Genomic DNA, 23,136 nt, shown 5'->3' on the forward strand with positions numbered 1-23,136 from the left:
TGACAAACGCCTCTTTTTAAAAAAAATTGACCAACTGTCGAACACACTTTTCATTCAACAAAGACCTTCATCACGAGATGGCTTCGAGGGACGGACACATCTGCTATTGCGTCGTGACACTTAACCACATCACATAGTGTTATGCCTCACATTTATTATGCCCCTTCCACCAAATTTTTTAATGAATCAAACTGAATTTTGACTGCTAAGCCCCTCTATCTATCTTTCTCTCTCTCTCTCTCTCTCTCTCACCTGCTATTCTTATTTCTAAACTCCACACATAAACATTGCTTCATTTTGCGACGATCAAGATTCGCGCTGGACTTTCTCTCTAGACTATTGTGGGATTAAATGTCCGGTTTTTGAATTTATAGAAGTTCAATGGTAGGACTGAAGACATTTAATATTTTCAATTTATAATTTTACTGTTTTTGGATTTACTTATAAAGCATATAGATGTGATATAATCATGAGTGTTTAATAGAATACAGTGGAATAATGATTTTGTGAATTTTATTTTATCCTCTCACCCTCAAAGCTATTGAAGATAGGAATGTGCATGATGTTATCACAGCCTTTTGTCATTAGAGACTAAAAGTCTGGGGTCAGATCCTGATTGCATTTGTTCCCCCAGTCAAGAAGGGGAACTGTATGTAAATGTCTTTACTAATAACATTACACCTTTGTTTAACCTGGAATCAACATGTCTGTATGTAAACGTCTGCTTACTAATAACATCACACATTTGTTCACTAGGAGTCGACATGTCTGTCCTTTAATCAACTTAGGAGGGGAAGAGGAACCTTTTATCTTTTGAGTATAAATGAGTCGATGTTCTGTAAATTGTCACACACTTGGGGGCTCCACATTGCATTCAGATGTGTGTGTCCTGACTGTGTCTTTAGAAGCTTCTAAATAAATTCTTGCAAGAAAACTTCTTCATCAGATCCTGAATACAATTATTTGGACACGCAAAGATTACACTTAATATAGTAATCAAAATATTCCTTCACTACCCAAGGGCACACCAAGAGCCCTGTAAGAATCCCCTGCATCCCTGACACCCCAAACATTCGGTTGGGCCACAATGCCTCCGCAGTAGGACACAGACGTCTTATCAAAATTTATCTTTGCTCCTGAGGCAAGGCAATAGACATTTAGGATGTGGAGAGCAACATTGAGGCTCCTCACATCGCGTAAAACCAAATTGGTATCATCCGCATATTGAAAAATCTTATATTCCCTACCAGATGGACTCACGATTCCATGCACAGCTCCATCCCTCTTGAGCATAGCGGCCAAAGGCTTGGCCACTATACTATAGAGGAGTGCACTCAAAGGACACCCCTGCCTTACCGACCTCCACAAAGGGAAGCTATCCGACAGGAGTCCATTACACTTTACACGGCTAACCGCACTTGAATACAAAAGCTTAATCCAGTTCACAAAGCCATTTTTAAAGCCAAATTTCTCCAAAACACGGTAAAGAAAGCAATGCTCGACCCTATCAAATGCTTTACTCAAATCGACTGAAACATGAATCCCACCAGAGACATGCATTTCCTTCAACAAACACTTTAAGGAGAGTATTGTGTCAGAAATGTCCCGCCCCGGGACACAATACGCCTGTGTACCGGCAACCACTTCACCTATCACACCTTTTAACCTATGCGCCAATACTTTTGCCAATATTTTATAATCCGTGTTAAAAAGACTTATTGGTCTGTAATTGGCCAGGCACCGCTTATCACCCTTCTTAAAAATCAGAGTCACAATACTCAGAGTGTTAAAAAGGTTCCAAATATTAATAGTCATCATTATTATATTCGTATATTTTTCATATTCTACGTTAAGAATAGAGTGACGTCATTATATTTACTTCTGTGATTCGCGCATTGAATTCTGGGTCCATTACTTGTTGTGCAGCAGTTATTGTGCAGTTGGACGCCGCCATGACAGAATCTGTTGCGAGCTGTGGTGATCGTGTGCGTCTTTGACCAAAAGTGAGTACGTACACTAAGTAGTGTTTTAGTTTATGTGTACCGTGTTTATTTGTCGTACTACCGTGTGTCTTGTGTGCCTTATTAAGCTCCGACACCGATTTGATTGTCAGCTCGTTGAGTACGTCTTTGAAGTACGCTATGTAACTAATGAAGTGTCTTAAACACCATTTAACTACATAAATGTGTTCTATTCTCTGTGTTAGACATTAGTAGAGAAGTTCACGAAAGTTTTGTGCGCTTATTTGCACGTTTTGTCTCACTTTGCACGTAATGTCTGCCGTCAGTTTGGGACATTATGCTCTCACTGCACGGCGCCATTACGCGACGTCCACGGCCGTAGTCGGCCACAATAATGTTTAGTGATTCGTTACGTGCGTCATACTTTTGAGTAATTAGCTCATGTTAAGTATGTTAACTTTGTGTGTGTTCATAGCCATTCATGGGCACAGCTAACATAGTACTTGTTCATGTAAAATTAGTAATGTTGCAGCCCAGTTATTTAGCCAATCAATGTGTGCTGTTAAGTAATGCAATACTGTATTTGTGTTTATTAGGAGTCAAGTATTTACACTCATACGCTGTGTTGTTTTTCTGTTTATTGCAGAACCACACATTGAACCATACATACATTCACACACACATAGATGATCAGAACATGCATACACCATTCAGGATTACAAGCATCCATAGTTAGCCACAGTGCCTGCATCATAGCAGCCCATACCTGTATGCCTGTACACTAAAGTGCAACTACTGTAACCACCTCTTGCTGATGTTCCTGGATTAAAGCTGTCAATCCACATCTTCGCTCCACTGCTTTGTGTTCTGACCGACACCCCGAGGGCGAAAAGAGATACTCTATTTGAATCGCACCTATACAGTCCAAACCTAGCCTCTCCAACACAGAGAGAAAGAGTCCGAAACCAGACCCTCTCTCTCTCAATATCGCGAAAAAGAGTATGGAGAGTCGGGGCTAACCTGTGAGCAAAGACACAATAAAACTCAGCACTCAATCCATCCTCTCCTGGACTCCTACATGCATTGAGACCCCTAATTGCTGCAAAGACCGCTGCCAAGGAAATAGGGCCTAGTGATGGGACGATGATACCTCAAGGAGTGTATTGACACATTACACAAACTGTATTGACACTGTATTGACACTGTGTTGGTCACTCAATAGTGACCTCTGCTGTAGATCTAAAATCATTGCAGATAAACAAAATGAAAATAAGATGGTAAAACGTGCATGCTGTAAACCTTAATATTAGCTTATGAATTTATATTTGTAAAATAAATTTAATAAATTTTATTTATTCACTTGCTAGTCTTTTACTTAAAATATGATCTCATCTTTGTATAATTTCAGTTGGTCCATTTGCTTGCTGAGTTAAGTTGTTTATTAGATGCTCATATGAGTTGGCTTGTAAAATATAGCAAATTTGTATGTAATAAAATAATATTAATATAATAAATAAAATAAATTATAAAAGTTAAAATGTTTAACTTCTGTATGGGATTTTGTTAAACGTTTTAAACCATATGTAATAACACACTAAAAACAGATTCGGTCATACATTTTTATTGAAAAACAAAAGTTTTTGAAGTGTGATTGCTCCAAGGCGATTTCTCCTCTTGGACACCAGTTCCCCTGCCTTAGAGAACACTCATTCACAGGGAACAGAGGAAGCTGGCGTCCACAAATATTTAAGAGCCAGTTGATAAAGGTGTGGATACTTTCTTTGATCAAAATGATTCCAGACTTGTGAAAATTTTCTAGAACGATCCATGAGTGAAAGCAAACAAAAATCCAACAGACACAGGTACAGGTAAATTTACAGCAACAGCAAACAGTTTAATCTCCATCCAACAAACGCAACACACACACACCACCTGACGCCGGGAATAGTCACTTTTTAGGGGGTTGAGACCTCTCCAGACTTCAGACAGATCAGCAGCCACTGCAGCCTCAATTAAATAACCTCTACTAACATCATTCCTAAATGTGTTGTTCGGACCGAGATCGATTTTTGACAAAGCTACATTAAAGTCACCGATCAAAATAGAGGAATCAGTAACATAAGGAAAAACGGAACTGAAGAAGGTTTTCCTCTCCATCTCCTCACTAGGCGCATAAATATTAATAAGGCGGAATTCAGTGGAGCCACACTGAATATCAATCACAATAAAGCGGCCACGTGGGTCTGCGTGCACTAGAGAAGACACGCCGAAAACACCCGGCTTGACTAGGACAGCCACACCATGGGAGTTTACAGAGCCCAAAGCACAGTACAAATCACTTCCAGCCTCCACCATACGAAGATGCTCCGCCTCCCACCACGTCTCCTGGATACACAGCACGTCCCAGGTGGTGTTGTGAAACACACTATGCATCTTGACCCCTCTCCTCAAGCTCCGAGCATTAATAGAGACAAGGAAGAGCGTCATTAGGAAGGAGAAAAAACAAGCAGCTGACCCATCATCCTGACACCAGACTACCGTTTACACTTCCTATTCATCTTCGACGGAGCAACCTCATTCCCTTGGGGAATAAGGCCAATAGGAACAGTTGTGGCATCAACAGTGGCAGACTCAGAACGGGCAGCGCCGCATGAAAGGGGACTTTCACCCTGCAGCCCTGACCACCGATCACTACCAGGCTGCGACTCACAGAGCTCATCGACACGTTTTGATCCAACCCTCCCGGTCAGTGATCTGGACCTGTCACTACTCTGAGACAGTGGCTGCCTATGCGGCGCCCGACCCCTGCTGCCCGCCCTCGAGCCCTGAGACTTAGGAGTCTGGCCTGACTTAAGTACCATCTCCCCCGCTTCAGGGATAAGATGTGGAACCAGATCCACACCCATCCCCCTCCCGGTCCAGCCCCCGCCACCACGAAATTTGAGGTAGGGCAAGACACTGCCCCCCCCCCCCCCCTCTTCCTGCTCGGGGGCAGGACTGAGACATGCCACCAGCCCCCCCTACCACAGGCGCCAATGCCACCGGGTCAGGTACAACTGGTTCCCATCCTGATAGAGCACGACCTCCCTCGATCCAGGGCTGTGATCAACGTCAACCGCAGGTGGGGGACCCCCAACGTCCTCACCCCCAGCCCCTTTCTCTGGGTCAGAGGCCAACGGAGAAAGACCTACTCCACCCTCAAGCTCCAAAAACACAGTCAGTTCTTTCTCAAAGCTCACCTTTCGCTTATGTGTCACACTCATACTTCCTCGAATTGCATCCGCACCTACATCACCGCCAACCTTCCTGCCAGCAAAAACTCAATTCTCAATTCCAGACGACCTGGGCCCAGCAGAGGCCACATCCAGTTTACCAGTCTAAACCTAGCAAAAGCTCAGGGGGAAACCGAAACCCTCCTCCACAGCCAAGAAAGCCGGGAGGATTACAAACTGAAAACTAACACAAAAATAAACAAAATAAATTCAAAAACCAACAAAGAAACACCAAACCACATAACACCTGAGCGTTCTCAGGGTAGTATGGCCGTAAGCCGCGATAAAGCACACAGTTGACTCTTTTAAAGGTTCCACTCGTCCAAAATTGGGATGGAAAAAACATTATGACTGCATGTTCAGCTCTCATCCTGTCAGTTTAGCGTGCGGCTGTCCACTAGCAAGTAGCTAGAGTTCTTGACATCTTTTGTGAAAGTTCACTTTTGTGATGGAGGTGCAAAAGCTTACAGCACCTGGTATTCCCAGGCAGTCTCCCATCCAAGTACTAACCAGGCCCGACCCTGCTTAGCTTCCGAGATCGGGCATTCTCAGGGTAGTATGGCCGCAAGACGAGAAAAAGCACACAGTTGACTCTTTTAAAGGTTACACTCGTCCAAAATTGGGGCGGAAAAAACATTTTGACTGCATTTTCAACTCTCATCCTGTCAGTTTACCGTGCGTCTGTCTGCTAGCAAGGAGCTAGGGTTCTTGACTTCTTTTGTGAAAGTTTAATTTTGCGACGGAGGTGCAAAAAAAAGCTTACAGCACCTGGTATTCCGAGGCGGTCTCCCATCCAAGTAATAACCAGGCCCGTCCCTGCTTAGCTTTCAAGATCTGACGTTCTCAGGGTAGTAGATCTTTCCCTCCGCGTGTTTGTTTCCTTTCGGGTAGTGAGAATGTTGGTTATCCAAATACAGGTTGGAGATGATGAACAGTTCCTTTGAAGCTTTTATTTCTACAGAATATTCCGGGCACAGATGAGTTACAGACAATGGCTGCAGCTTCTCAAGTGCGAAGATTACAGAGGATTTACAATATTCTTATATTATCTTGAAGGGCGGTACCAGGAAATTATTCTTGACTGCACTAATTTAGAAGGAAGACGTGTTTTTGGGGAGAGGTGGAAGGAAATGGACCAAACCTATGCTTACCTCAGAGTTCTCATCCTTGCTGGAGTTTTCAGGTCCAAAGGGGAGTCTGCACAATGTCTCTGGAAAACTTTCACATCATTTCCAGGATTATCCGCTTTGACAACCGAGATGACAGACCAGCAGAGAGACAAACTATCTGCCATCAGGACACTGCCGCTGCCCCTTTCGGCAGTATATACCATCTAAACCTACAAAGTATGGTGATATTCTTTGACATGTTGGACATCTCAGCGTACAATGCCTTTGTCATTTGGATGGCACTGAACCCAGGGTGGAACCGAGTGAAGCTCCAGAAAAGACGGCTCTTTCTTGAGGATCCGGGAAAGGCATTGGTGAGACCACAAATGTGCGAAGTGTGCGGACCCAAGATGGACAGGAAAACACAATATACATGCATCAAGTGCAAAAATTATATCTGCAACACACACACAGTAAAGCTCTGCCCCTCATGTGTTGTATAGGCTAGTGCAGGGATCCCCAACTGGCGGACCGCGGTCCGGACCTCCAAGCATTTTTTGTTTTAAAGTACGATAATACGTTAATTCTTAACAAAAGCCATTTTTGAATGGGCGCGCGCGAGGGCAGCTATGATTGAACCGGGGTCCTTTGACCGGCAGCATGCTCTTATTTACATGGGACAGGCTTTACTATGGGAAAGTGGGTGAACTATGGCGCTGTCTAAAGTTAGAAAAGTTGACTCTGAAAACCGAGTCTTTAGAGATGAGTGGACTGAAGCTTACGCTTTCATTTTGACAGCAGCGAGTGCTACAAGGCCAGTGTGTCTTACATGCACGGAGTCTGTTGCTCTTGTTAAAAGCGCCAATATCAAGCGGCATTACAAGACAAGACACAAAACCTTCGACGCAAATTACCCGCCAGGATCAGCCACAAAGGCACAGAAACTACATGAAATGAAAGGACAGTATAAGCGTGCAACACGGGTAATTGCACAGACGCTAACAGCACAACAACGAGCATACGAGTGTTCACTACGTGTGCAGTGGATTTTGGGCAAGCACAAAAAGCCTTTTAGTGACTCCGGAATGATCAAAGAGTGTATGGAGGCGATGGCGGAAACGCTATTGGAAGGAAAAGAGGGACAGCAGCTTAAACAAAAGGTCCGACAGATTCCACTATCATCCACAACTACAACAAGAAGAGCCGAGCTGCTATCCGAAGATGTGCAGTCCCAGCTCGACAGCACCATTCAAAGTGCCCCATGCATCGCATTAGCTGCTGATGGATCAACTGACGTGAGTGACAATGCACAACTTTTGGTATATGTCAGATTCTATCATGAAGAGAGTAAAACATTTGTAGAGAACATTTTAGGCATCACAGCTTTGAAAACACACACAAAAGGAGAGGACATCTATTTAGCCATAAAGGAAATGCTGACTCAGAGGGGAATAAATCTAAAAAATGTTGTCTCTGTCACTACTGACGGGGCACCATCCATGATGGGACGAGAAAAGGGTGCAGTTACTCGACTGAAACATGACCACCCAGAACTCTTGTCATATCACTGCATTATCCACATGGCTGTCCTCTGCTCATCACTGTCAGAGCACTATGGAGATGCTATGAACACCATCACCAAACTAGTTAACTTTCTCAGGGCTTCATCATCTCACCAGCATCGTCTGGCACGTTTTTGGAAGATAAGGAATGAAATTAAAGATTTCCTGGCACAACAAAAGAGTCCAAAGGCTCAAGTGTATTTTGACTTTTTGGAGGCGGAAAGTAACTTGGATACACTTGCCTTTCTGGTTTACATCACAGGACACATAAATGACCTGAATTTGAAGCTTCAAGGAAAAGACAATTCTGTGTGTGACCTGATGGCTGCTCTCAAGTCTTTTCAGAAGAAACTGGAACTTCTGAAAATGGATCTTGAGGAGGACTGTGCACACTTTCCTTCATTGAAAGAGATTCAAGGTGTCAATGTCACTGCTCATTCTGACAATATGCAAAAGTTGATTGAAAACTTTAAGGCTCGTTTTGATGGCTTTCCTTTGGGAGACCAGCTCTTGATTGTCAGTAAGGTGGGGCTTTAGGACCCAGATGCGGGAAGGCAGAGCAAGGAGGCAGAGGTGCAGTCCAAAAGAGGTTTTAATATCGAAGCAAAAAAAGGCTAACTTCAAAGTACAAAACAAATGGAACTAACAAAACCTGAAGCAAAACATGAAAAAACAACTCAGGCGAGACTAACAACATGGCATGGATCCGGATAAGGCAAAGAGGTCAGCGTGACGTGGCGAAAGACTTACGAACGTGGCAACAGCAAAAATGAACCGACACAGACCGGGGGGAGACAACCGACTAAATACACCAACACTAATGACATGACAAGACACACCTGGCTGAGGGCACTGATTGGATGACACATGAGGGTGATGGGGACACATGAGGGTGATGGGGACACAGGTGGACACACATCAGGGTTGACACAGACACCACACGAGGAAGGGCAAGTGACCAGAAACGAGAGGAGTAGACTTTTCACAATAAAACAGGAAATGACGAGACAAGGGGAACACACAAGGAAAACATGACAGGGAGTAAACAAAGCTGAAAATAAACATGACATTGATCTTTGTTAAAAATCCATTTTTAGTTAAGAATGTTGTCATTTTTTCAAAAGAAGCCACACGTGTATAAATGGGCAAATGCACAGTCCCTCCAAATGGAGCTTTTTGATCTGCAGGCTGATGTAGTGTTAAGAGAGCAAAGTGAATCCTCTGATCCTGTCATGTTTTGGCTCCAGACTGTGCCAAAGGCAAAGTTCCCTTTTCTCACCAAAGTGGCATTGTACACATTAACAATGTTTGGCTCTACCTATAGTTGTGAGTCAGCCTTCTCAACTGTTAACATCATTAAGAATAAGTACCGCTCACGGCTGACCAATGAGCATGTGCATGTATGCCTGAGAATAGCTTTGACTGCATTCCTTCCCAGATTCAAGAGGTTAGCTGCCAGTGCTCATGCAAATTTCTCACACTGAGCTTAATAAGCGTGTTTTGCAGTTTATGTGACTCTTATGTTCAGAATGCAGTTGCACTTACCAAAGTTATTTTTTGAATGGTAATAATACTTTTTTTTATTTTATTTTTTTGAATGTTAAACATGAATAATTTGCAACCCACTGTTGTGGTCTGTTAACAAAAAGTTCAGATTTGCACTAGATAAGTGAAATGCTTTTTGAGGCACATTAACTCTTTGACTGCCAGACGTTTTCAGAAACGGGTTGTCCCCAGTGCCAGCCGATTTAAGCATTTTGACTGATCTTTCAAGGTCCACAGAAAATGTTGTGTTTGGACTATGGAAACACACATACTACCAAATGAAAGATTGGACCCTCATCTTTCATCAGAAAAAAAAGTTTGTTTCTACCTTATTCCGTTCTTCAGTAATCAACAATAGAAAATGGTTACTTTCACCGAAATTCTCTGTTTTGAAACAAAAAGCGGAGAAAAAGAGCTTTTTGTGAAACGATGTTATTTCATGCACTCTAGTGAATTCTACACTTATTTTTGTCCATGAATGATGCCACAAACACCTAAATAGTGCTTTACTTTTATAAAACAGTACCACCAACAATGAAAAAGTCTTTTTTTTATAGCAAAAGAACAGTTTATTTATATAGAAAACAGTAACAATTTGACAAACCATTTACAAAGGTGTACAACTGTGCATGTGTGATTATTTACAATTGTGTGGATGTTTGAACTACATAAATTTTACTTTTGTGTGGTAAACAGTGTAACACTCGCCTGAGTGCAAGGGGACACTGCAAGATTTGCACCACAGGTTTGTCTCACTGCGAATGCCCTTTCGCATGCAGACCCGACACCTTCTTGCTGGCTTTTTTTTCCCGGGGAGTAGCAGGAATGTGTTGCAGCGTGTGTTAGGCCATGTTGCCATCAAGTCGGCTTTCAGGATCAAAATACGGTGACCTGGTGTTTTGTCTGGCTTCCTCATGCTCTTCCATCCCAACTTCCTCCTGGTCTTGTGGCAACAGCCACCCTCTCACCACCTGCTGGATGAACTCCAAAAAAGGTTGACTCACCCCAGGATTTTTTTTTTTGTACAATATGTATGCATTGAACATGCATATCTGGAAAAGATAGGCAACAAACTTTTTGTGCCACTTCAACGTTTTCCGTGTGAATGGGTGGTACGAGATGTTTTGATCCATCTTGTCCACTCCATTCATCTTGGAATTGTAGTCCACAACACAAATGGGTTTTTGGAAAGGCACTTTTTTTTTTGTGCCTTCCGCCACACCTCCACTGTCCGCATTTCATCTTCATGAAAAGTTGTCACCAGCTTCAACAGACGTTTGTCCTGCCATGCCACAATCAAAACATTCGTGTTGTGCCTTACCAGTTTCCCCCCCACCCCAAGGCCAGTGTTGGTTAGGCATGTTATCTCACTGGGTTCACCCCTGTTCTTCCTCAGCGTTCCACAAACATTGGTACGTGCTGCCAGGAGACATTTAAATCACGGTTGATTTGAGGACGTTGTACATGCACGGACTATATTTAGTCCATCTGTACGTCGGGCTTCGTTCAGAGGCAATGCGTTTCCGATGGAGTTGTGTTGTTGATGTTGTATACATTGTTTATATTCAAAATTTCTGTATGTTTATATATTGTTTTGTTCAAATTAACGAAATAGTTTATAAAGTTATTTATTAGTTTAAAAAAATGATTTGCTTAAAAAAATGTTTTGTGCGTCGTTCGAAGTCAATTGTTTCCGGTAGAGGTCACGTGTTTCCAGTAGAGCTCCATTCGCCCAGCGTCTGCAGCTTTTTTTTTTTTAAATAAAATTACAAAATTCAACAGACATTTTGACATTAAACACAAATCCAAACAAAATGTAGCGTCTGCAGCTAGATTCTTAGGTGCCCTGCAATACAACAGGAAACTGGGTCCATGAACGCGCCACCTCTTGCATTTGTACATTATTCATGAACTTCACTTTCATTGGCTCCAACTCGCTTTGTCTCTCGCCTCTACGTGTGACATAAATGAAAGTAGGTGAAGCAACTAGGGACTTGGTCAAAGGCTACATTCTTCAACGAGGTTCTCACATAACGATTTTTAACAGCTAAAATGTGACAGACCCAACTCTTGACAAGGGCAAATATTAGCAAGTGTGTGTGCTTACTGCTCTAAAGAGTATGGGGTGTACTACACAGAGTCACAATTTGCTCTCTGAAAACTGTGAGTATGCTTCCCCCAACTCGGATTTGACCACACATTTTATAAGATTGCCAGGTTTAACATTTACACTTGCCTTAACCGTTTTCTGGACAACTCAGGGAGGAATAATTACTCTTAACACACCTCAAGAGTCAGACTATAAAAGCAATACTTGAGAACACTACCAAGGTGGCCTTTGGCGTGTGAAGGTCCTAGAGTTTAAATTAAGGATACAAGTAATCTATTCTAGTTTGAAATGTTGTCCTTTACGGGTTCGGGCTCTTGGTTATGACAGTCCCATCATTTGACATCGATTTTACAAACAGCATACCAACAGAGCTAATGTTTTTCAACCCCCAATTAATTTTTTTACGTTCTATGCGGACCATGTTTGTGGAACATGAGCAAAGCAGCAAAACCCACCCATTTTTACCCATCACATGCGGTGGCCATTTTGCAACTTGCTGTCAAAAAAATTACATTTGCACAGTTCTCCGTTAAGTTGGTAACGACCAATCATGGCTCACCTGTCTTCTGAAGCTGAGCCGTGATTGGTTGTTACTTGTGCCCTGAGCAAATGTGATGTCATTATCAGTTGACAGCAAGTGGCAAAATGGCCACCCTGAGATGGATAAAAAATGGGTGGATTTTGCTGCTCAATTCATATTCCACAAACGCAATATTTACAATGATGTGTTTAGACTACTGGGGGCTCATAAAACATTATTGTATTTAAAATGTTTGTGTTGACTTCCCTTTTTTTTTTTTTTCCGTACAAGTATTTGAAGAGTTCAGGTGCAAAAGCCCTTAAGTGCCATTCAGAAAAAGATAAAGCCAAACCCTGAAAAACAACCACTCTGTTAAACTTGTCGAAAATGAAGTTTTCAGTGTAGAAACCGCCAAGCGCCACCCACATTTGAGCATGTAAAAGCCGGGGGCCATAAATGATCAACCAGAAATCGAAATTGCAGACAAAGCAACACTAACAGCCGTTTATTCTCGCAGCTCTGTGGGAACAACAAATATAAAAACAGCAAAACACGTCATTCCACTTAAGTGATGATTACTGTACAAGTTTGTTTTTATTTAATTTATTTTTTTACCCCATTGGGTTGTTTGTTACTTCCCATCTGGACAACGAGAACGTGTTTCCATGGCAACGAGGCAGCGTCCATCATAGCGTCCACTTGAGACATCTGGTTTCTCGGTGTGTAGTCAAACACTTGACACAGCAATAGCGCCCCCCGCAGGTCGTGCAGGTGTAGTTGGACGGGAAGCCGCACACGCAGCAGAAATGGCGCGGGGGGAGAGACGAGGGAGGAGCCAGTGCCGAAAGGTAGTTGGGCTCCGGCTTGTCCGCCAAGTTCTCTTCCTCGAGAAGCGCCGTGAAGTTTTTCCTAAAACGTAACTTGAAGTGGTCGCCGCGCGTCTTCCTCTTCTTCTTTTCGGGCTCCTCTGTTTCACTGAAGGCGGGTAGGCGAGCCGTCGGACCTGGCGGAGGGAGCGAGCTTAGAGGGTCGTCCTGGAAGTTGTCTTTCTCCAAAGCCTCCAGCTGCCGACTCAGCCTCCTCTGACGGGTGGCGTCGTCCAGAACCCTCCGCTGTCCCGCCTCTACCCGAGCAGAGCTCTTCTTCTCCAGCACCATGTTGTCTTCCCGTGTGCGGATGTTGGCTCAACAGAGACCGTAATCACTTCCGGTGCTGCAGACATGACCTATGAGAAATCGTGTCCAGGTGGCGCTGTCGGCCGTGACTTGCGTTTGAGGACAAAAAGGGGCAAGGGGGGTGTACAACATGAGAAAAAAGCGATAATGCCAGGGGTTTCACATCCATTCAAATGACTTAAAAGCTTACAAATATTTATAGTTTTCAAACCCTTTTTGTTACGCAAGTCATTTGTATGTCTAATATAAATAGTATCTTAGTATCACATCTTCATTCAAATACGTTTGGCTACTGGTGTTAAATATTGCCTGCTAAATATCTTAACAACAAAGTGAACGAATTGTTATTCAAAATACTGTACTTCTTAGGTGTTACCCATTAAAAAAAATTTGGGGTGGGGTAATGATTATGATTATTTGGTATTGATTATAATTTGGGGTGTTGAAAAAAATTAATTCGGCAATATATTATATTATATATATTATATTACAGTGCACAATTCTCGAATCGATTCATTATGTGGCCGAATCAATGTTTAAACATCAATTTTTGATGGAAATATTCAACAAAACGTCTTACTTAGGGTTAGGGTTCACACTTTAAGCATGGAAGAATGTTATATTAATCAAACATTAAGCCTTAATATTTTTTATTTAAGTGCTGTTTGTTAAATACAGTGGCTCAGTTATAAACAAGTTTATTGATTAGTATTGTCTAAATTTGAGTTAAAAAATTGCAATAATCAATTTATACATTGTATTGGTATTATGAAACGTGATACGAATCGAATCAGCAGGTGGCACTACGCAATACACCCCTAATTATGATTATTTATTTATTCCTATTTATGTATTGACCAAGGTTAAAAAAGACAGTGCCATTGATTTCTCATTTTGTGAAGGATATCCTAAAGATGTGTTTCATTTTTCAAAATTCTGGAAAGATATTTATAATTTAAGACTTGGTCTTCTTTCTTCTCTATTTTATTCTATATCGGAGAACATTTGCATTTATATTATATTGTTTTTGCTTTTATAAATGGATGAAATAAGTGAATAAAATAATTTGTACTTTTGGTATTATGGAACCACATTTTCCCCTTTGTTATGAAAATATATTATTTGGCTTCAACAACTATTCATCTGTGAACAAAAATACATTTTATTAAAGTTAAAATACCACTGATTGTCACACCCACCTAAGTGGGGCGAAATTCGTTCTCCACATTTGACCATATACCGTTGGCTAAATGGCATATTCATAAATGTCGATACGTTAACCAGAAACCAATTTTTTATGTTTTAAGTCAAGCAGTCAAGCGCACAAAACTGTGTCTATATGTGGTTTTATTATTATTTTATCTTCTTTCTTTCTTTTGCCTCCATTATCCCCCTGACTGTTGTGTGTGTATATATTTTGAGTTATGAGATTAAAAAAAAAAAAAACTTCCCTGGCGTGTTCTGATGTGAATTTGTTGAAGTTGTATTCTAATATTTAAGTCGTATGTAGATTATGTTCACATTGTTGAACTCAGCAGCAAGATCCCGCCCACTCGTGACATCACTTGCTTTTCTTTGCAGCATGGGGCGAGCTACAAAACCGGAAGTTGGTTTCCGCGCTCTTGCGCAGAATTAAAGAAGAGTGGCGGGAGTCGTTGTCAAGACTGGTCGTTGGGAAAAAGTAAGATAACTTTCACTGATTTCTATAAGGTTCGATCAGAAACACAGCAGCTAGCAATAGTCCCACAAACACGACTGTAAATGTTTTATTGGATCAACGATGGAGCGACACTGATGTGGTTGTGATTGTTACTTAGCTTGTCCTTTTAGCACGCTGTTGCAGTTTGGAACTGAAATATGCAACACCTGAAACGCGGCAGACGTCCTGTAGTCAAGTTTCATATGTTATTCTAACTGAATGGAAATGTTGAATAGGAGAATACCACAGCAAGGCACTCACAAATTATACACGCTAACTACTAGTCCACTAAGTTGACTGTGTAGTTAACTTGCAAAATATCGAGGCCGCAGCTGTATTGCTTCCTCCATTCGGAAGGTTATAAGTCAATCAACAGACCCTGTGTGAGTGGTCTTTCATTACCTTTTTATTGTGACCAAAGTATTCTATTTTATCGTGATCTTGTAAATCAATTTGATAAACGATAGTTACAGCTAGTTTACTCATTCCTTTTAAATGTACAACAGGGGATTTTTTTTTCTAATTGCATCCATGACCCGCTATAAGCAAAATTACAATTAATGGCTTCTTGTGTTGGAATTGCGTTTTGTTGATCATTGACAAAGCCAGTGTTCAGATGAGTGTGTTTTGTTTTTCAGTTGTTGTCATGGATTATAAAAGGCGCAATGGTGCACATTTCATGGGTGGCCTTTCCCAAGCCAAACGCAGCAAGACGGCTGGTGAATGGGAGGACAGTCCCTCGCACTTTGAGGAGGAATTGTCCATGTTTGATGATGTGGACATGGATTCAGAGGAGCTGGAGGGGCAAGCCGGGCATGATGTTATTCCTGTTGGTATGTAAGAAGTATCGCTATTGAAAATTCAATCTGGTACTGTAGTAATTAACAGCTCTAAACTTTTTGTGGCAGGTGAGCTCTTTTCGGCAGACTTGAACCCTCGCTGGCGGAGGCCCAATGCCCCTCCACTGGAACCATCCTCTGATTTGTTGGTGTTTCAACAGATTGATCTGGGCTATTATTTAGGTACGCTGACTGGACTGGGGCTGAACGATTCCTCTCCTCTAAATAACTCATCCTCGCCTCCGCGGCGGCAAATAAGATAGACTTCTATCAAGTAGTGCTATCACTAAAGGCGGGCTAGTAGTGCAAACACACTGAGCAGCTAGAGGAAACAAATGATGATGAAGCTAATACTAATCGCTATGCTAACATTAAATGCAAAGTCGCAAAACACCAGAATAAGTGTTTAGGTGTACATTAGGGCTGCCACGGAAGATCATTTTGTTAGTCGACTAACCCACTCAAATGTAAATCTATAAACAATAATAGCTATCATTATCTTACAGCTTCAATTGTTAAGGTATGTTCAAAGAGGACCTTGACAAAATAGTCACATATCAAATCACAATATTAAGGAAAGATAAAATCGCAATTAAATAATTTGTTGTTGCCTTCTTGACTTGAATTATGCCGTTCTGCAGGAGCGGCTGTGGCAGGCATGCCTGGGCAGTCACATGGAAGAGTCCCCATCATTCGGATGTTTGGTGTGACAGACAGTGGAAACAGTGTTTGTTGTCACGTTCACGGCTTTGCACCTTACTTCTATGTCCCGGCCCCAAATGGTGAATACTTCCTTTTGTATTGTCACTTCTTTTTTTTCGTGTTTGTGTGGAAATGCTTTCCACTCTAAAATGTGTTTTTTTTATTGCCTGTGACAAGGGTTCACACCGGATTATTTGGGAGACTTTAAAAGAGAACTCAACTCTGCCGTGTTAAAGGACATGCGCTCCAACAAAGACAACATCTCAATCACCGTGCTGGCTGTGGATATAACTCGCAAAGAAAGTGAGGGTTTGAAGAACCTACACATTATGTTTAACCTGATGATACTGAACTAAAATGACTGTCAGCCTTCTTTTTCTTTCTTTTTTGTTCACATGTTCTCCAGATATGTACGGTTACCACGGTAACAAAATTTTGGACTTCTTGCGGATAACCATGGCGATGCCTCGTCTCATTGCCCCCGCCAAGCGACTGCTGGAGCAGGGCTTGAAGTTCGGACCTTTTCCCATCCATTGCTACCAATCCTTTGAGGCCAACATAGATTTTGAAATAAGGTATGTTTTGATATTACATTTGATTATGTACGACAGCACAGTGTGTTGCCAGTTACTTTGTCTGCCTCGCAGTTCTGAGGTTCAGTGTTTGAATCTCTGCTCCGGCTTTCCTGGGGGTAGTTTGAAAGTTCATCTCGCACTTGTGTGTGTTTTTTTTTCTTAGCACTTCCTCCCTCATTCTAAAACCATGCCTTTTTGGTTCATGAACAAGTTCAGGGTGTAACCCGCCTTTCTCCCAATGTGAGCTAGCTAATATTTTATACAAAAAATCTTACCACGTCTGCAGGGTTCACAAACCTTTGAGCAGCACTGTAGGTGAGGGTAGGAGCGTAGATCAACTGGTATATCAAGAGCTTTGCCTTTTGGCTCAGCTCTTTCTTCACCACCACAGACCGATACAGAGTCTGCATCACTGCCGACGTTGCACCGCCTGTCGATCTCCCGCTCCATCCTACGCTCACTTGTGAACAAGACCTCAAGATACTTGGACTCCTCCACTTGAGGCAGGATCTCGTCCCCGACCCGGAGAGGGCACGCCACCCTTTTCCGACTGAGGACCACCTCAGTTCATTATCCCTTTTCTGTAAAAGAGATTATATTACAAAGTAAACAGTGATTTAATAGAATGCTAGTAAAAGCTAACTGTCTAGCGTTCTAATGTAGCTAGCTAGCTAGCAATCTAATCTAGCTAGCTATTTTAGATGTCTGTTTGTCTGACTAACTAGCTAGCTAGCTAATCTCAGTATCTCTCTATCTATCCATCCATCCATCTATATGAATGTTTTGTGTTGTCAGATTCATGGTAGACTGTGATGTGGTTGGATGTTGCTGGATCGAACTTCCTAAAGGCCAGTACAGAGTTCGTGAGGAAAGGAGTGTAGTGGACACTGATTCTAAGCACCCGGGCAAGGTCAGTCGACCGTACATGACTTAGGCCAGCTTTTGCTGCACATAGTAGATTGCTGTAATAAAAATACTGTGTATTGGATCTAATAATTGTATTTTTTTTCCTTTTAGGAGTCCTTGTGCCAATATGAAGTGGATGTAGCATGGACAGACTTGATAAGTCACCCAGCAGAAGGAGAGTGGCAGAGGATCGCACCGCTCCGTGTCCTCAGCTTTGACATTGAATGCGCTGGAAGAAAAGGTAGGCTACTTGTACTTATTTCAAAAGAGATGCTAGTGAAAGTACAAAAGTACAGACTCTGAAGTGTACTTGGGTACAAAAAAAATTCAAAATGGCTTTTTACAGTCAATTATACAGTATATACAATACTTGTTCTTATAATTTAGCTCAAAAAACAATCTGTTCACAAAGTAGTTTAACTCTTTCATTTACTTTGATAAAAATGTGAAGGACAAGCATTAAGGCTGAATTAGCTCATGATAGCTGAAAAGGCACACTTAACTTGTATATGCTTTTTCAGATTAGATACTTTTTTTAAGTCAAAAGCTGTTGGTTTTTAAACTGGCAGTAGAAAAGGAACTATTGAACTAGTTATCCTTCTTGTAGCCAATAACATAAAAAAGAAAAATGGAAGTCAAGTCAAAAATGTTCTATACAATAATATATGAACATCACTAGTCTTAACCTGTCATTCGGTGTCTGCCCCCCCAACAAGGAATCTTCCCAGAAGCTGACAAAGACCCAGTGATTCAAATTGCGTCCATGGTGCAGCGACAGGGCGAGACGGAGCCCTTCATTCGTACGGTCTTCACGCTGCAGTCCTGCGCCAGCATCGTGGGCTCTCAGATTTTGTGCTTCACTCAAGAGAATCAACTTCTGCAGGCAAGCATTTTGCTCGTTTAAGCGCAATCACACATTCTGCAACATTTCTTTTAACAGTCCCAACCTGATATTTTGTTTGCGAGCAGAGCTGGGCCGAATTTTTAAGAACAGTAGACGCGGACATCATCACCGGATACAACATCCAAAACTTTGACTTTCCCTACTTGCTCAACAGGGCTGCTGCTTTAAAGGTTTGGCGCATGACTTGCCGTACTTCACACATCAGCACTGCCTGTCCTCCCTCTATGTGATAACGATCCTTCATCGGTGCGCAGGTCAACCTGTTTCCATATTTGGGCCGCGTGAGAGGGATCAAGTCAGTGTTGCGAGACCTCAACTTCCAGAGCAAGCAGATGGGCCGCAGGGAGAACAAGATCATCAACATGGAAGGCCGCGTTCAGTTTGATCTGCTGCAGGTCGGCAACAACTTCTCCACTGTCAGTCCAAAAAAAACGAATGAATCAAACCCTTCTTTGCCCGTCAGGTTCTGCTCAGGGACTACAAACTGCGCTCCTACACACTGAATGCTGTGAGTTTCCACTTTCTGCAAGAGCAGAAGGAGGATGTGCAACACTCCATCATCACCGATCTTCAGGTAACACGCACGCACGCCGGCGTATTTGGACTTGTTCCGCAGCCGTGCCAATTGCAAACGTCCCCGCCCGATCTTAGAACGGCAACGAACAGACGCGGCGACGTCTGGCCGTGTACTGCCTGAAGGACGCCTATCTGCCGCTGCGCCTGCTGCAGAAGCTGATGTGCGTGATCAATTACATGGAGATGGCCCGAGTGACCGGCGTGCCTCTGACCTACTTGCTGTCCAGAGGGCAGCAGATCAAAGTCGTCTCCCAGCTGCTGCGACAGGTATGAGATTGAGAGACGGTCAAAATGGATCTAGGATGCCGACATCTGATTTGGTGCTTTGCGGTCATGTTTAGGCCGCCAAGCAGGATCTGGTGATGCCTGTTGTCAAGTCGCAGGGAGGAGAAGATTACACTGGAGCTACTGTTATTGAGCCAGAGAAAGGTTATTACAGCATTCCCATCGCCACCTTGGACTTCTCGTCCTTGTATCCGTCCATCATGATGGCTCACAATCTGTGCTACACCACCTTGCTGCAGAAAGGTGCAGCTGATAAACTGGGGTGAGATTTTTGAATGACTTTGTCCAGTCTTGAAAACGTTGATGCAGTTGGCGGCATGACGTCAAATCGATGGCCTTGCCGATGTAGGTTGTCGCCAGCGGATTTCATCAGGTCACCCACTGGTGATCAGTTTGTGAAGAGTTCTGTGAGGAAGGGCCTCCTACCCGAGATCCTGGAGAACTTGCTGTCGGCCAGAAAGAGGTTGGAATCGGGATCAATTCGTATAGCAATTCTTGGAATGCTCGCTCCTTAGTGGCGCCCAGATTTCAGCAAAGTGTCGTTGCCGCATTCTGTCCGCAGGGCTAAAGCTGAGCTGAAGAAAGAAACGGACCCTTTTAAGAAGCAGGTGCTGGATGGCCGGCAGCTGGCCCTCAAAATCAGTGCCAACTCCGTCTACGGTTTCACAGGGGCTCAGGTGGGCAAGCTGCCCTGCCTGGAGATCTCACAGGTGAGGGCAACCTAGCACTTGAAGAACATTGATGGGGGTCCTTGACTTTCAGTCACAATTTCTGTCATCAAGTGTCGCCCCTTCCTGCGGGTCTCAAGTCAAAGCATGTGATCAAAATGAGAAATGAGTGGCGCTAGGAAATGAAATAATACAAATGTTTAAAGGAAGTCTATTTTGCAGTGGTGGCATATCACAGTTCCATTGTAACTCATGGGATTGGACAAAAAAAGAAGAAGATTTTTTTCAGTATTTGACTGCCACTGAGGAAAGACACATTCACTTTCATTATGTTTTTGTTTTTTTTTAACATGCAGAGTGTGACTGGATTTGGAAGACAGATGATTGAGGAAACCAAACGGTTGGTGGAGTCCAAGTACATCATTTCCAATGGTTACCAAGGCGACGCCAAGGTGAGAAACACTTGGATCCTCAAATTCCCTGCACTTCATTCATACTTGTCTTTTCACATAAAACCAGATGGTATTTTTGAACGTTCTACTTCAAAGGTCATCTATGGAGATACAGATTCTGTCATGGTAAAACTCGGCGTTAGCACCGTGCAGGAGGCCATGAACATCGGGAGAGAGGCCGCACAGTGGGTGTCTTCCCATTTCGTAGCCCCCATCAAATTGGAGTTTGAGAAGGTAACGTATGGCAACATGCACGCAACTTCTGGACAGCGGGTGTGGACATGACATAAGCATGATTTGTCATGTCTCATCATATTACTTTGCTAATGTTCACAGGTGTACTTCCCATACTTGTTGATCAACAAGAAGCGCTACGCCGGCCTCTATTTCTCCTCAAATGCAGACGTGCATGACAAGATGGACTGTAAAGGCATCGAAACAGTCCGCAGAGACAACTGCCCCCTTGTGGCCAATCTTATTAACACTTGCCTGCAGAAAATCCTTATAGACAGGTGCGCTCCTTCGAGACACCTCAATCCTTTTTTGTAAAAATAATAGGCACATGTTGACAGTGTTGTTGTGTGTGTGTGTGTGTTTAGGGATCCCCAGGGCGCAGTGACTCACGCCAAAGAGGTGATCTCAGATCTGCTGTGCAACCGCATCGACATCAGCCAGCTGGTCATCACCAAGGAACTGACGCGCACGGCACAGGAGTACGCCGGCAAGCAGGCGCACGTGGAGCTGGCTGAGAGGTCCTAACAAACGCATCTCTTGATTATTATTGTTTTCCGTCACTGCCTTGAAATATTTCATCAACGAGAACTTCCTGCTGTTGTGTGTACTTGCCAGGATGAAGAAGCGAGACGCAGGCAGCGCTCCTAACCTGGGAGATCGAGTTCCTTACGTCATCGTGAAGGCCGCCAAAGGAGCGGCGGCGTACATGAAGTCAGAGGTCTGGCCCCCGTGACCTTTTCCCCACACGTCCGCCATATATATCTTGCTGAGCAATAAAATAAAATAAAAATCCTCACCATATGCTAGGACCCCATCTATGTGCTGGAAAACAACATCCCCATCGACACACAACACTACCTGGACCAGCAGCTGTCCAAGCCGCTGCTGAGAATATTTGAGCCCATTTTGGGGGAAAGCAAGGCAGAGAGCGTCCTGCTCAGTCAGTGATTTTTATTTATTTTTTCTCACCTCTGTTTTTTGTACTTGACGATGTGCAAATTGTCAGTCCTGAGACATAAACGTTCACCTTTCTTTCAGAGGGCGACCACACGCGCTGTAAGACTGTGTTGACGTCAAAGGTCGGCGGCCTCATGGCGTTTGCGCAGAAGAGGAGCACTTGTATTGGCTGCAAGGCTGTTCTCAAGACAGACAGTATGTGGATTTTGGTCGACTTGACGAGTGCATGTGCTAACCCTGATAATGGTTGCGTCGCGATGGTGCAGAGAGTAATTGGGTGTCGTTTAATTGCAGCTGCTGTGTGCGATTTCTGTAAGAAGAAGGAGTCTGAACTGTACCAAAAAGAGGTTGGTCAGCACTTTGACGCAATCTAACTCACTTGCGTCCCAGTCAGTGTTCTCAAAAATTGTTCCAACTTTCAGATTTTCCATTTAAACACTCTGGAGGAGCGTTTCTCTCGACTGTGGACTCAGTGTCAGCGTTGCCAAGGTTCCCTCCATGAAGACGTCCTCTGCACCAGGTGCGTCATTTACATGGCATGCGCAAGTGCCGCTTTGTCGTCCGTTAACTGAAGTGTCCTGCTGCGCTCCTCCTCAGCCGCGACTGCCCCATCTTTTACATGAGGAAGAAGGTTCAGAAAGATCTGGACGATCAGAACAAGCTGGTGTCTCGGTTTGGATGGTGAGACAATGAATGTGTGTCACTTCACTTCACTTCTGGACTTAAAAGCACGTTCTTTTGTGGTTGTTTGTAAAAATGCGTATTTCTTTGTATTTTGTTACAGTATATGAATAAATATGAAATCTTTTTCATCTCGGGTCTAATGTTTTATGTCATATTCATTCAAACCTTTATTTAAATATTTGGGGTAAGGCCTCATTTACAGAGAGCAAACATTTAAAAGCTAAGGTTCATTCAAAAGTAAAATAGTTCATATTGAATTGTAATTGTGTGGAAATTGACTTTTAGAGAATTTCAAGATTTTAGAGACATTTTTAAGGTTTACAAATTACAATCATGTAGGTTGCCAAGACTAAGATAAATTTCATAACAGCATTTATTTTCCTTCAGAAAAAGTGTCAGGT

The 23,136-nt window shown here is 42.9% G+C and overlaps 2 protein-coding genes and 1 pseudogene across 2 annotated transcripts; 1 reads left to right on the forward strand and 2 right to left on the reverse strand.

The window, feature by feature from the left end:
• Positions 1-5,694: 5,694 nt before the first annotated feature.
• Positions 5,695-5,803, reverse strand: LOC144047232 (5S ribosomal RNA; annotated as a pseudogene).
• A 6,753-nt stretch (positions 5,804-12,556) lies between these two features.
• znhit1 (zinc finger, HIT-type containing 1) lies at positions 12,557-13,292 on the reverse strand. Its single transcript, XM_077559362.1, has one exon. It carries the CDS (start codon positions 13,234-13,236, stop codon positions 12,766-12,768), a length of 471 nt encoding a protein of 156 aa, XP_077415488.1. The 5' UTR covers positions 13,237-13,292; the 3' UTR covers positions 12,557-12,765.
• pold1 (polymerase (DNA directed), delta 1, catalytic subunit) lies at positions 13,074-22,863 on the forward strand. Its single transcript, XM_077559361.1, has 27 exons — positions 13,074-13,324; positions 14,836-14,935; positions 15,592-15,786; positions 15,862-15,975; positions 16,434-16,574; positions 16,672-16,797; positions 16,901-17,069; positions 17,865-17,979; positions 18,087-18,216; positions 18,692-18,858; positions 18,945-19,049; positions 19,134-19,274; positions 19,343-19,453; positions 19,531-19,722; positions 19,797-20,002; positions 20,090-20,203; positions 20,303-20,450; positions 20,765-20,860; positions 20,957-21,094; positions 21,197-21,372; positions 21,460-21,612; positions 21,710-21,812; positions 21,902-22,034; positions 22,133-22,246; positions 22,346-22,398; positions 22,474-22,571; positions 22,649-22,863. The coding sequence occupies exons 1-27, from the start codon at positions 13,307-13,309 to the stop codon at positions 22,734-22,736; spliced, it is 3,444 nt and encodes a 1,147-aa protein (XP_077415487.1). The 5' UTR covers positions 13,074-13,306; the 3' UTR covers positions 22,737-22,863.
• The last annotated feature ends 273 nt before the right edge of the window (positions 22,864-23,136 follow it).

The sequence above is a fragment of the Vanacampus margaritifer genome, chromosome 2, assembly GCF_051991255.1.
Source record: "Vanacampus margaritifer isolate UIUO_Vmar chromosome 2, RoL_Vmar_1.0, whole genome shotgun sequence".
Classification (NCBI taxonomy): domain Eukaryota; kingdom Metazoa; phylum Chordata; class Actinopteri; order Syngnathiformes; family Syngnathidae; genus Vanacampus; species Vanacampus margaritifer.

What these genes read in the sequence shown, in the direction of transcription:
- znhit1 (XM_077559362.1), bottom strand. Translation starts at nt 13,236, where the DNA reads ATGGTGCTGGAGAAGAAGAGCTCTGCTCGGGTAGAGGCGGGACAGCGG.
- pold1 (XM_077559361.1), top strand. An exon ending in TTGCTGTCGGCCAGAAAGAG is followed by an intron (nt 20,204 to 20,302) that starts GTTGGAATCGGG and finishes TTCTGTCCGCAG; the next exon opens with GGCTAAAGCTGAGCTGAAGA. An exon ending in CACGTGGAGCTGGCTGAGAG is followed by an intron (nt 21,613 to 21,709) that starts GTCCTAACAAAC and finishes TGTACTTGCCAG; the next exon opens with GATGAAGAAGCGAGACGCAG.